This window comes from Sus scrofa, chromosome 18, assembly GCF_054392235.1.
Source record: "Sus scrofa isolate SSC_HxYL_T2T_F1_AM1 chromosome 18, Sscrofa_HxYL_maternal_Yorkshire_Landrace_v2.0, whole genome shotgun sequence".
Lineage (NCBI taxonomy): Eukaryota > Metazoa > Chordata > Mammalia > Artiodactyla > Suidae > Sus > Sus scrofa.
This window is the reverse complement of record NC_139400.1, coordinates 23,842,951-23,857,856: the sequence shown is the minus strand read 5'-3', so window position 1 is coordinate 23,857,856 and position 14,906 is coordinate 23,842,951. Positions and strand designations below refer to the sequence as shown.

Below are 14,906 nucleotides of genomic sequence, written 5' to 3'. Positions count from 1 at the left end.
CTTTTTGGGACCGCACACTCACGGCATATGGAGGTTCCCAGGCTGGGAGTTGAATCAGGGCTGTAACTGCCGGCCTATGTCACAGCCACAGCAATGTGGGATCCAAGCCGCATCTGCAACCTGCACCACAGCTCACAGCAACACCGGATCCTTAACCCACTGAGTGAGGCCAGGGATCGAAACTGCATCCTCATGGATACTAGTCAGATTCATTCCCACGGAGTCACAAGGGGAACGCCAAGAAACGGGGATTTTACATATGATACGTGAAAACGTAGATCTGAAAGATGGAGGAACTGAAAATAGTGATAGAACTGTTTGTGGGGAGTGTTATTATGAGCTAAATCCTTTCCTATTGAAGCAGAAATCCCTATCCACCAAAGACAGGTTTTAAACTGATAAGTCCATAAAAGTCGGTGGCATGGTATTTAGAAATAAAAAGATTATTGTCAGAATATCTAAAAACAGACAGTTAAGAATGATTGGCTCTCAGGAGAATGAAACTGTACTTTCTGTTAGCAGCCCTTCTATGCAACATGACTTAGTTTTAACTATATGTATTTAGTAGGCTGATGAAAGTGCTATGAAACATTGCTGAAGAAATGAGAAAAATCACAGAAAAGATGGACATATTTTCATTACATAAACCTTTTAAGTTTCTCTAAGTCCGAAATAAATTTAAAAAGTAAAACAGCAAACTATATAAAATATGTATTAATAATATATATAATATACTATGTTTGATATATAGCGTAGAAAATATATGTAATATAACATTCAATGTGTCATGTTATATATTTATAATTTATAATCATATACATATACTATGTATTCACACAAATTGATATGGAAAACCTTCAGATCCTCAAAAGATAAATGAAAAAAAGTGTAAACAGCTCACAAAAAATGGGAGAAAAGCTAATACTTATTTTTTTAATTACTCAAATGAATTTATCACATCTGTAGTTGTATAATGATCATAACAATCTGATTTCACAGGATTTCCATCCCACAGCCCAAGCACATCCCCCCACCCCCAAACTGTCTCCTCCTGAGACTGTAAGTTTTTCAATGTCTGGGAGTCAGCATCTGTCCTGTAAAGAAGTTCATTGTGTCCTTTTGTCAGATTCCACATGTCAGTGAAAGCATTTGATGTTGGTGTCATTGTATGGCTGACTTCACTTAGCATGATAATTTCTAGGTCCATCCATGTTGCTAAAAATGTCGGTATTTTTTTTTCATTTTAATGGCTGAGTAATATTCCGCTGTGTATATGTGCCACATCTTCTTGATCCATTCCTCTGTTGATAGACATTGAGGTTGTTTCCATGTCTTGGCTATTGCAAATAGTGCTGCAATGAACATCGGAGTACATGCGTCTTTGCAAGTCGTGGTTTTCTCTGGGTAGATGCCCAGGAGTGGGATTGCTGGATCAAATGGTAGTTCTATGTTTAGTTTTCTGAGGCATCTCCATACTGCTTTCCACAGTGGTTGCACCAATTGACAATCCCACCAACAGTGTCATAGGGTTCCTTTTTCTCCACACCTTCTCCAGCACTTATTGTTTGTAGATTTTTGGATGATGGCCATTCTGGCTGGTGTAAGGTGGTACCTCACAGTGGTTTTGATTTGCATTTCTCTAATCAAGAGTGATGTTGAACATCTTTTCATGTGTTTTTTGGCCATCTGTATGTCTTCTTTGGAGAACTGTCTGTTTAGATCGTCTGCCCATTTGTTGACGGGGTTGTTTGTTTTTTTGGTATGGAGCTGCAGAAGGTGTTTATAAATTTTGGAGATTAATCCCTTACCATCACATCCAAGAGAATAAAATACCAAGGAATAAACCTACCTAAAGAGACAAAAGACCTGTAGTCTGAAAACTATAAGACACTGATGAAAGAAATCAAAGATGACACAAATAGATGCAAAGATATACCATGCTTGTGGATTGGAAGAGTTAATATTATCAAAATGACTATACTACCCAAGGCAATCTACAGACTCAATGCAATCCCTGTCAAATTACCAAGGACATTTTTCACAGAACACAAACAAAATATTTTAAAGTTTGTTTGGAAGCACAAAAGACCCAGAATAGCCAAAAATATAATATTTAATCTTGCCATGAACAAAAAAAGCTCAGCTGTTCGCAGTGCTCTGTGGCATGAGCTCTGCCTCATAGGAGCTGCCTTCCCTGGTGGAAGCCAGGGAGCAGGTGGATCCTAGAGGAGAGCCGCCTACTGGCAGGAAGCCCACTGGCCCAGACACAGTGACTTCAGCACCAGATCACACCCTAACCTTGTCCTAAAAAGGGGAACAAAACACTATATAATAGCATTAGGTATGCCCAGTGTGTGGTCCAGATCTGGTTCCCTAACACACTTTCGTTTTCTCTCTCCTTTAATCAGCAGGGGCTGCCGTGTATAAATGGCACTTGATTCTGAAGTCCTGGGAGTTAGGATCTGTGCCTGACACATTTTGTTTGAAACTCCAGTACCTGGCATGATGTTTTACTCTTAATAAGTGTTTTGTATCCTGGATGAGAGGGTTATGCTCATGTGTACGATATTTAATATGTCAGCTGCTATATAAGTCTCATGAACCTATGTATCATTAAACACTTTAGCTCAACAGAGATGTGTTTGCAAACTAGTGAAATGACTTCACAAAGGCAACCCTGTGATCACATGGCCATTAGTGGGTTTGCATCTCAAAGGTATCATTCCTTTTTCATTTTCCAGTGGCGTGGATTCCAGTGGTACCATGAAACATTCTACATTATTTCAGTCCCGTCCATGGTCAAAAGATTTGCCTTTTTGGCCTCCAAAGGAGGGTATTTATTCACACCCAGAGTCAACAACAAGTGATGCTGAGGATACAGCCCTAAAAGGTATGAGTCATTTACATACAATTCTCATATAAATATTATACATATTTTCCCACTGTGTCTCTGACTGTTTTGGATTTTTTTTTTAATTGAATGAGTATTTCAAGTGAAAATCTTTCCTTTGAGGCAGGGTTTATTTATCCCCCATTGTAATGGATGAGAAAGTGCAAAAAGATTGGCAATGTGCCCAAGATTACTCAGCTACTAAGAGTGGGTGCTGCTGCTCTGCCCATCTGGCCACACTCCCTGCAGAGGTGTTCTGGGGCAAGGTGCCTGTGCTCTCTGAAGGGAGTTTTGGCATCTTGGGCTCCGTTCAGTGAAGGTGAAGAAAAGCAGAGGTGTTTTCATATTGCCTGCCGCCCTCTTGCTTTGGGGGTCTGGCAGAATCCTGATTTTTTTAGGTTTGAAGGCTCAGTCCCAACCCCTCCCCTTCACCTCCTTTTTGCGCCTTGCTACCCAACACACTTGTGAATGCATATTTCCTGGCATGGAAGGAATGCTCATTGTGTTCTTGTCCCTGGCAATGTTCATAAATGACATTGAGTAAAGAGTGGGGGGGGGAGGGGGCTGAAGAGGTAGAGGTGAAAACGGGAAAGGGAGAAATAACCCAGTGTGATGAGGCTTTGTAAGAAATTGATAGAGGAATGAATAGACTGGGGGGAAATCTCTAGGACCTGGAGGCTAGGAGGAGCCAGCCCTGGTAGCCTGGTTGCGGTGGGGGGTAGGAGTGGGCAGGGTGGTCTGCCTGAGTCCAGAAGAAGACTTAAGAGTTCCCGGCTTGCTCACGTGACCATGGGAAGGAGAAAGAGAATATAGACTTTTTAGGTTCCCAGAAGGACGGAGTTCCTAAAACAGGGACCATCGAACCATTTCAGAAGTGGACTCCCTCTTCAGATGTAGTTGTATTCAGGACAGCTGACCAAGATAGGGTATTTTCAAGGATTTTACTCACAAGGGAGGACACAAGCAATACATGAGAATTAAAATCTGTTGACCGGAAACAGACTACCGGGTGATGCTCCAGCAAAGATGGGTTTATTAGGGATCAGCAGAAAGTTGCAGTTCAGGGTCCATAACCGTGGTGAGTCATGTGCAAGGGAAGGAAAAAGCTTTTTATAGGGAGATAAAGGAAGTTGGGAAAGCTTTGGCAAACAAGGAGTCAGCGACTTTCCATTGGCTGAGTCCCTGCCTGGAGAGAGGAGGAGTCTTTCTGCTTCCCCTTGGCATCTGCTTTGGTTGCAGGGTGTGAGAGCTCCCCCTTCTGGTGACCCAACTCCATTTCATTGAAGTTTCTGTTTATTAATTTTTTTTTTTCGACAAGTCCCAAGACCAAAGTTCCAGGAAATAATCCCAAATTCTCAAGTAAACATATTCTGTCATCTCACGGAATGTGGGGAGTGTTCTAGGAACCCTTTAAAAGCTGTGACCTGCCTGAGGGAATCCAGGAGCCCTGGACCAAACATATCCCCAAGACCCATCATGGATCTGGCTTCCCATAGGACAGTGTTCCCGGACCTTTCCCATCTCACTTTCTCTCCTCTGCCTGTGTCTTTCCTTAAATAGGATAGAGTCGAAAGCTGCATTCCCAACACAGTCCAGTCAGAGCAATGTAGGGCTGTTACCTGTGGGGTGGGGCTGTGGAACGAACATTGCATTAGGAATCCGAAGACCTGGGTTCTGGTTCCCTTTCTACAATTGTCTGGCTGCCCAATGTTGGGCAAATCAGTTAATGGCTGAGCCTTGGGAAAATAATATCTGTCCCATAATAATAAAGTAATATCTTATATTACTATACATTACTATAATAATGTATTTTAATACATAATATAGTAATACATGATATACAGGACCAGCAAAGATGAGATGTGGTCTAAGTAAGAGGTAAAGTGCTAGATACCTGCTGGGTATTAAGACTGTAAATTTTTTTTGGTTGAAAATCAGGCATTTGAAACAGCAACTTCCTCTTTAAGTCAGAAGACTGGCTCTGTGCAGGGGGAAGACCTTTGCTAATTAGCAGAGCATCTTCTGAGCCCAGGATCAGCCCAGTGTGAAGGGCTGTGGTCTTTTCAGTCCCTCTCTGGACTTGGCCTTTCCCTGGGCCTCTGTATGTGCTATTTTTCCAGTTCCCCAGTAAACACAGATACTTTTTAATGAATGTATTAATTTTCCTACATGTCTTCCTCCTGCTTCCTCTTGGGACCTTAGCTGTTCTGTTGTGTTCCACAAGCAGGAATCTCTCATCCCAGGCATCTTTGGGTCTCTGCCCCGATAAGGTTTTTCAGGAGCCCTGCCCACTGCTTCCCATGGCTTCCTCTAGCCTGAGACCCCAGCTATGCCACTTTTAGCCCCCTGGGCTCTGAGTCAGGTGACATGGAGACCCCTCAGGCTGCCCCTAGACAGGTTACAATATTACTGTCCCAGGTTCTCCGGAGGGAACTAGGAGCGATGCCTCTCTTCCCACAAACTGTACCTCAATCTACTGGGAGGCGGAGAGGCAAAGGTGAATAAAAATGTCATCAGATTTCCTACTGTTTTCTTTCTTTTATTTTGTATTTAAAGTATAGTTGATTTACAATATTGTACCAATTTCTACTGTACAGCAAAGTGACCCAGTCATACATATACATACACGTTCTTTTTCTCGTGTTGTCTTCCATCCTGTTCTGTACCTAGAGACTGGGTATAGGTCCCTGTGCTGTACAGCAGGACTCATCGCTTATCCATTCTAAATGGAATGGTTTACATCTACAAACCCCACACTCCCTGTCCATCCCACTTCTGCCATTTTTAATGTGGCTTTTACTTGATGGCATTCTCTTGGTTGCTGTAGATCACTGACTGGTTTCTGGAGGTCCTGTAAAGTTATTTTAGCTGGTCTCTAGTTGCTTACCTGTTGCTTCCCTGGGGAACAAGGCCTGGAGCTTCCTAGCCTGACATCTTGCCAAGGATGTTCTTTCTTCTTTTTTCTCTTTTCTTTTTCTTTATTTTTTTCTTTTTTCTTTTTTTTTTTTTTAGGGCCGGACTCACTGAATATGGAGGTTCCTAGTCTAGGGGTGCAATTGGAGCTACAGCTGCCAGCCACAGCCACACCAGATCAGAGCCACATCTACAACCTACATCATAACTCACAGCAACAGTGGATCCTTAACCCACTGCATGAGGCCAGAGATTGAACCCGCGTCCTCATGGATACTAGTCAGATTTGTTTCCGCTGAGCCAGGACAGGAACCCCTGCCCACGTCTTTTTGTGGTGATTTTCTTAGAAATCACATCACACTACTGGCACTGGGTCAGTTAAACCTTCATATTTTTTTTCACATGAACTGCCAAACCATGTTTTTATCATCTAATATATGTGTAGTTGATTTTTTAAAAGTAAATACAACTTTGGTTTTCATCTTTTTATCACTTTGGTTCCAGCCCCACATTTCAACTTGATCAGATCCTTTGGGGTCTTCATTCATCTTCTGAATTGACTTACTAGTTTCTAGATTTTTATGAAGCCAGCCAGCATGCCACCTATGTTTTTGTCACAGTCACTGTCAACATCGAGACCCGAGACTTGGCCAAGAGTAGCATCGTCCTGTGACAAGCCTCTGGAGACTCACTTCCAGGAAGAGTCCACCTGCTTTGTGATTCATGCTCACATCTTGCTAGTGTATTGGCAGGACAAACTTGGATGTGTGCCTTGCATTATATCAGTGGTATTTTCTAACTCAGAGTTCAGGAAGCTTTCTGGAAAGGGCCAGACAGTAAATGCTTTTGGCTTTGTGGTGCACATAGGCTTCTTTTGCAACCACTCAACCCTACCACTGCCATGTGAAAGCAGCCATGGACAATATGTAAATTAATGGGTATGGCCTGGGTTCCATTAAACTGTATTTATTAAAAGGGACTGCAGACCAGACTTGGCCTATGGTGTGCTGATCCCTGCCTAAGTAAAAGGGAAATGAGTTAATTCTAAATAGTTTTTCTTTGCAACACTTAACACTCACTACAGTAGTTTCTTAAGACACAAATCCTTTCTTGAATAATCTTGAATTTGCCAAGCTTTACAGTCGCCAAGCGTTAAAGTCAGGTGTGCTGGTTTTAGATCTTTATTTCCATTTTTAAAAATGGCAGTGATATTTGCCTCCAGTCCTTTTCTCATTGCAATGAATTCTCAAAGACCAGACACTCTAAAATTGCGTCTGTAAGTTATTTCAGCAGCCAGCAGGTGACTTAGCTGGGAGTAGAGAGGTGAAATGACTGGGAAGGGAGGCCAGCTCTCTGACTGCCTTCTTTCTTCCTCGGGGCCTTTATTCACTTAAGATGGCTTTCTTACTCTTTTCCAGCTTAAAAAATATCTCCGTGGTGAAGAAGAAAAAAAAAATCAAGGAAGAGTCTTTTTCTTTTTTTCTCTTTCTCTTGTGTCCTCTTACTAACATGATATCGTCTTCTCAAGGACTGTGCCATTCTTGCTCTGAATATACCTTTAAAGGTCCATTTGGCCTTTAACATTTTGGATTGCTTCAGTTTGCCCAATAAGTTGAGTCTTCCTGATCTTATGCTCTAGGTCACTCCATCCTTCTCACTTCCTGTAGAATCCTCTGCTTCACTCTCTCAATCCCTCCTATGCTGCTTTCTCCCCACTGAGAATTCGGCTTCCTCGGTGGCCACCATGCTTCGACCTTGAGTCTCTAGCTTCCAAACGCCCCTTGTCCCCACTGTCCTTGAAGGAACCTAGCTCCATGGTTTGTGTTTGGGTCTTCCGCCTTGGTGAACACCTCAACCTTAAAGGGCATTCGATGAGCTTTCTCTAGGAAGGACTTCAGGGTGTGTGTGAGTTGGGGGGCTTTGTGCGTGTCTGTGCTAAGTCGGCTTATGTGTGATTGAAAAGGAAATTGGCGCAGGTATTGTTACAGAGGGTGTGAGCCGGGTAAAAGCGTAGCATAGGAATTGCCTAACGCAGCAACCTTCTGGTCACTAGGCAGGTCTGCCCACCCAAGGTTTGTCCAGCCATGCATATGATATATTCTCAGCTTCATCACCTATTTTTCTTTTTTGGATGTCATGTGTTCCTTACAGTTTGTTATAAATGAATTCTAAAAATTATTCTGGTACTTACATCATGGAATATTCATTTTCTTTGTTTAGTGTACCAAAGGGTTAACTATAATCTTTTTTTTTTTCCCTTCATGTTTTACAGCGCTACATAAACCGTCCTTTCCAAGTGAAAAAGGGTCTCTCCAACACAGAAGACACACGATCTCAGTCATCAGTCGCCCAGGTTCCAACACCAAACCCACCCTCCCTCCAATCCCTCATGGCTGCAAGTAGACCAGTGCCTGACATTTTATCTTAATGTGGAAAACTTGCTCACATCATGTCTAATCCCCTTGTCTTACCTGGCCGTGGATCCTGGCTGTTCCTCACTCAGCCAACTAACTACAAAAGAATGCTCTACATGCCTTAATTTTCTTGATCATTTTCTTTTGCGATTCTCTGAATAGTGTCTTTTTTTTTTTTTGAATGTAAGTGATTCTTAGCTTTTATAAATGTAATTTCCGTTTTTCCCATAGCTGTTAATGATTTTTTTCAGCCGCTTCCTGCTCCAAAATCTGAGATGGCAAAATCCCCCAAGATCTCTGCATTGCCATGTGCCTAGTGATTTCTGGATATAGCCAATGGGGAATGTGCTCTTGGAATTTTAATGCGTCTGTTTATAACATCAGTATATACTCGAGGGGATTGAAATATTTGTCCTTCTGATTATGAAAGGATTGTAGAGTTAGTGCCATTTAGCTCATGACCAACATGACATCTTGACTTGCTTAAGCAATATGAAGGCATAAAGAGTATCAGATATTTCTTTTATTTCACCCTTTCCTGACCCTGATTATAAAAGGTTTATATACAGCTTTGATCTTTGTGGCTTCACTACCTGCTGTTTGCAGGAAAAAAAAAAAAAAAAACATTGAGTGATTCTAGATGAGGCTGGTGTTCAGCTGATCTGTGCGAGTAAGACTATCCTGGTTGGTAAAGATGTTGAAACGTGATCCTTTTGGATTGGCAAATGGACGCTTCTCTGACTCCTCTGTGCATGATGACTCATGGGAACAAAAGCCTTCACAGACAGCTCTACTAAGTGTTAAATATTTTAAACGTCAGAATCCTCTAATGCTTTCCCTTTTAAAAGTATCAACCCCCACCCCCTTTGATAACCTCCTTTCCCATAGCTCACACTTGGATGTGACATGCTTGGCTCTTGGCTCCTCCCTCCTACCCAGCCCTTTTCTCAAAAGGAGCTGGTTAACATTCTTTCCCTAGGATTGAAGGGAGAGGATAGGAGGGGGTACGTGGAGGAGAGGACCAGGCTGAGCTGGAGCAGGGAAGCAATCCTCTCTGGAGAAGAAGGGGTACAGAGACTGAGCCGCTGTGCCCCAAGAATTTTAAAGAATGGTTTAACTTTCACCAGCATCATCTAATATTTTATTTCTTTAATTTTTAAATTTGTTCTTTTTACAGCTACACTTGTGGCACATGGAAGTTCCCAAGCAAGGGGTCGAATTGAAGCTGAAGCTGCAGCTACCAGCCTCAGTACACCAGAGCCACAGCAGTGCCGAATCTGAGCCGCGCCTGTGATCTATGCTGCAGCTTACAGCAGCACTGAATCCTTAACCCACTGAGTGAGGCCAGGGATCGAACCTGCATCCTCAGGGACACCATGTCAAGTTTTTAACCCCCTGAGCCACAGTGAGAACTCCTCATCTAATCTTTTAAAAACTTCTTATGAAATGTTTTAGACACACTGAAAATCTTAAAAATAATAGTTTCAATTTCAGACAACGTAGAAGAGATGCATTAAAATTTTTCTCCTACTAAGTGCAGCTAAAATCCTAGAAATTATGTATAAAACAAGCACAAGATTGAGAGGTAGAAGGAAGAACAAAGACTACCTGAGGACCTTGGGACCTGAGTCATGACATAGTGGAAATTTCCCTGGATTTCCTTTTTGCCTTAGATATCCTACACTGGGTGCTGGAGAAACTACAACCCCCAACACTAATGATATGGACAACAAAAGTTCCAACAAAAAGCCTGCTCTCTCTGCTAAAAGACTAGGAAAGGGGCAGACTAGCAAGATGGAAAATTTTTAGACAAGAACCACTTTCCTCCAGCTAAATACTGTGAATAAAATTGTGGCTCCATCCTTATTCCCACCCTTGTTAGAAGAGGCTTCTACCCTTTTCTGACTATAACAATGTTCCCTCCTTCTCCCTGCTGTGATAGCATCAGAGAAATTCTTGCAGAAAGCCAAGACAGGTACCACCACCCAGTGTTCATGGAACCCCTTTCCAGAGTGTCACTCAAGGTTGGTTAGGGACCTGGAGTGCTATTCTCACCTGGCAGTAAGGAGGCATCTCTTCCTCTTCCCATCAAGGTGGTGTCAGAACAGGTCTACACCACTGACCCATCTCCATCCAGTATCAGTGTGGGGACTCTAAATTTCTACCCCCATTCAGCATTAATCAGGCATTATTTCCACCTTTCCCACCCTACGTGTCAAGAGAGGTCAGATGGAAGACTTAGACTTCTACCTCCACCTGGCAGTAAGGACTCAGTGCTTTCTTCTCCACTGCCATGGAGGCAGAGAAGGTTAACTAAGACAAAAAATTTAAATAAGATCCAGAGTCTCATTACATACTATCCAAAACATCCAACATATAATAATAATAAAATACTCATCAAGAATCAGAAAAAACTTAACTTAATCAAGAAAAGTCAATTAACATATGCAACACCAGGATGAAACAGATCTTGGAATGATCTGACAAAGAATTTATTTTCTTGCCTTTTTTTTTTTTTTTTTTTAAGGGCCACACATGTGGCATAGGGAAGTTCCCAGGCTAGGGGTCGAAGCATAGCTGCAGCTGCAGCCTATGCCACAGCCACAGCAATGCTGAATCCAAGCTGCATCTTCGACCTACACTACAGCTTGAAGCAACACTGGATCCTTAACCCACTGAGTGAGGCAAGGGATTGAACCTGCATCCTCATGGATACCAGTTGGGTTTGTTACCACTGAACCACAGTGGGAACTCCCATCTGACAAAGATTTTAAAGCAGCTACAACAAAGACATTGCAACAAGCAACTATGCCATGACTGACATAAATGAAAAAGAAAGACAATCTTAGCAAAGAAATAAAATGCCTTGCAAAGAAATAGAAGCTATAACGAAGAATCAAATGAAGATTTTAGAACTGAAAATGCAATAACTGAAATTTTAAAACTTACTGGATGGACTGAACAGTGAAATGGAGAGGACAGAGGAAAAAAAATCAGTGAACTTGAAGATAGAGAAATTGAAATTACTCAATCTGAAAAACAGAGAGAAAACAAGACTGAAAACAAGATGAGCTCCAGGGACATATGGGACTATGTGTAAAGATCGAATGCTTATGTCATTAGAGATCCAGAAGAACAACAACAAAAAAGTATGGGGCTGAAAAAGTATTAAAATAAATAATTCCTGACAATTTCCCCAATTTAGCAAAAGCCAAAATTCTAAAAATTCAAGATGATGACAAATCCCAGACAATAAACCCAAAAATATCTGCAACCCAAGCCACATCATAATCAAACTTCTGGAAAATAAAAACAAAAATGTCTTAAAGCAGCAAGAAAAAAACAGTATCTTAATTGTAAGGAAAAAACAAATCAAATGACAGCATATTTCTCATCAAAAATTATGACATCACCAGAAACCACAGAAATGGAACAACATTATCTAGTGCTAAAAGAAAAAAAATGTCAATCTAGAATTCTTATTCAATAAAAATGTCCTTTAGGAATGAAGGAGGGAATCAAGATGGTCTCAGGTGAAGGAAAACTAAGAGAATATGTTGCCAGCAGACCTATCCTAAAAGAATGGCTAAAAAATACATATATATTGAAACAGAATAAATGGTGAAAGAAAGAAATCTGAAACATCAGAAAGGAAATAAGGACAATGGAAAGAGTGCAAATATGGAAAATATATTAGAAGTTTCTTCTCAGCTTGAGTATTCTAAATTATGTTTGATAGTTGAGCAAAAATTATAACGTCTGATATAGTTCTCTCTCTCTCTCTCTCTCTCTCTATATATATATATATATATGTGTGTGTGTGTGTGTATATATATATATAAAATTTAAGGCAATTATAAACAGTTCTAGTTGAGCAGTATGATAGTTGAGCAAAAATTATAACGTCTGATGTGGTTCTCTCTCTCTATATATATATATACATTATATATATAATTTAAGGCAATTATAAACAGGAATAAAAAGGACTTAAAAGAGGTAAGCTTTCTTCATTTCAAACTGTTAAAATCTCAAAAAAGGAGACTCTGATAAGTCATATGTAATACCTAGAATACCACTAAAAAAGTTACTTTGTGAGATACACTCAAGAGTACCATAGATAAATAAAAATGGAATTTAAAAAATGTTCAAGTGACACATAAGATGTCAGGACATATAGAACCCAAAAACTAAACAAAACGCCTTAAGCATTTTGCATTTTGTCTTTTTCATTTTTTGCAAAAAAAGCAGCGTTAAGCCCTAATAAACTAACTATTACATTAGTGTAAATGGTCTAAACACACCAAGTAAAAGGCAGAGGGGAGTTCCCTTGTGAGGCAGCAGGCTAAGGATCCTGCATTGTCACTGCAATGGCCCAGGTTGCTACTGTGTCACAGATTCAATCCGTGGTCCAGGAACCTCCACATGTCATGGGTGTGGGCAAAAAAAAAAAAAAAAAAAATCAGGGTACAGCAGAGGAGATTTTTCAAACAACAACAATAACAAAAAACATCCCATGACCTGGGTATTTACTGTCCATAAGACACTCACTTGAAATTTAAAAATATAGGTTGAAAATAAAAGAATGGAAAAGTGTTTGCATATATCATGCAACCACTAGTCAAAAGAAAGCAATAGTGGTAATATTAATATCAGATAATGTAGGCTTCACAGAAAAGAAATTTACCAGAGACAGAAATACATTACATAAGGATAAGAGTCAGTCCACCAAGAAGATGTGACATCATCAATTACATATGTACTAAACAACAGAGCTGCAAAATATATGAAGCAAGAACTGGCAGAACAAAAAGGAGGAATAATTGTAGACTTTAACACGTCTTTCTCAACAATTGGTAGACCAATTAGACAAAATCAGCAAGGGTATATAGTAATTCAGCATCATCAACCAAAAGGATTTAATTGACATTGATAGAACATTCCATTCCAATAACAGCCCAATAAACATTCTTTTCAAGGGCTCATGGAACATTTACCAAGATAGACCATATCCTGTACCATAAAAGAAACCTAACAAATTTAAAGGAATTGAAATCATACAAAGTATGTTCATTGACCGCAATGAAATCACACTAGAAATTAATAACAACAGGAAAAGCTCCAAACATCCGGAAGTGAAATATCACAGTCTTAAATAATCTACGGGTCTAGGAGAAAGTCTCAGGGGAACTAAAAAAAAATACATGAATAAAAATGAAAATACACCCTATCAAAAATTACAGAATGCAGATGAAACAGTGCTGAAAGGGAACATTTTAGTATTAAAATGCATGCATTTGAGAAGAGGAGGATTCTTAAGTTAGTAAGCTGATACCTCAAGACTATGGGAAATAAAAATGAACCCAAAATAAGCAGAAAGAAACAATAAAAACTAAAAATCGTTGAAAATGAACACAGAAAAACAATGGAGAAAAAGCAATAAAACAAAAGCCTGGTTCTTTAAGAAGATCAGTAAAATTGACAACCTCTCTTTAAACTGACAGAAAGAAAAAGAGAAAAAAGATACAAATTACCAAGATTAGAAATGAAATGGAATGAAACTGCAGATTCTACAGACATCAAAAGAATAATAAGGGAATACTACAAACAATTTTACACACATAAATATGACAACATAGACGAAATGGATCAGTTACTAAAAAACAAACTACCACAACTCACACAATATGGTCCAGATCATTTGAATAACCCCTAAAGATATATTACAGGACTATAATTAAATTCCTGCAATTTAATGAATTAAATTTAATGAATAATTAAATTGCATTAAAGAATTCATAACTGAATCATGAAAAAGGAATTTCAAAGATGCTTTCACTGGAAAATTTTACCAAATGTTTACAGAAGAAGTTCCCGTCATGGCACAGTGGTTAAGGAATCTGACTAGGAACCATGAGGTTGTGGGTTCCATCCCTTGTCTCGCTCAGTGGGTTAAGGATCCGGTGTTGCCGTGAGCTGTGGTGTAGGTCGCAGACGCAGCTCGGATCCCCAGTTGCTGTGGCTCTGGCGTAGGCTGGTGGCTACAGCTCTGATTAGACCCCTAGCCTGGGAACCTCCACATGCCTCGGGTGCTGCCCTAGAAAAGACAAAAAGACAAAAAAAGAAAAAAAATGTTTACAGAAGAATTCACACCAATTTTACATAATCTCTTTCTGAAAATGGAAAAGAAAGGAAAAATTTGCAACTTATTTTCTGGGGCCAGTATTACTCTGATATCAAAATCAGATAGATGGTACAAGAAAGAAAACTCCAAACCACTATCGCTCATGAATCTAGATGCAAAAATCCTTAACAAAATATCAGCATATTCAGTAATACATAAAAAGAATTATACACCATGACCAAGTGGAGTTAAACCCAGGGCTACAAGGCTGGTTCACTAGTTGAAATCAACCATTGGCTTTTTTTGTTTTTTTGTTTGTTTGTTTTGTCTTTTGTCCTTTTAGGGCCGCACCCATGGCATATGGAGGTTCCCAGGCTAGGGGTCGAATCAGAGTTGTAGCCACCGGCCGACACCACAGCCACAGCAATGCCAGATCCGAGCCACGTCCGTGACCTACACCACAGCTCATGGCAACGCTGGATCCTTAACCCACTGAGCCAGGCCAGGGATCGAACTGAAACCTCATGGTTCCTAGTTGGTCTGCTGTGCCACAACTGGGAACTCCCAT

The 14,906-nt window shown here is 40.3% G+C and overlaps 1 protein-coding gene across 16 annotated transcripts in view; it reads left to right on the top strand.

Annotated features, from left to right (window-relative positions):
* The window catches only part of LRGUK (leucine rich repeats and guanylate kinase domain containing), a 173,714-nt gene that overhangs the window by 125,975 nt on the left and 32,833 nt on the right, over positions 1 to 14,906 (top strand). For 9 of the 16 annotated variants that reach the window (XR_014833788.1, XR_014833787.1, XR_014833786.1 and 6 more), the window contains 2 exons: positions 2,742 to 2,890; positions 8,076 to 11,268. Coding sequence is in view for 7 of the 16 variants with exons in the window: in XM_085005428.1 (XP_084861554.1) it covers positions 2,742 to 2,890; positions 8,076 to 8,206 (280 nt within the window). In the remaining 9 variants the exon portion in view is untranslated. Of the gene's footprint in view, positions 1 to 2,741; positions 2,891 to 8,075; positions 11,269 to 14,906 lie in introns of those variants that run through there. The other 7 variants (XR_014833784.1, XR_014833783.1, XR_014833781.1 and 4 more) reach the window with 2 other exon arrangements.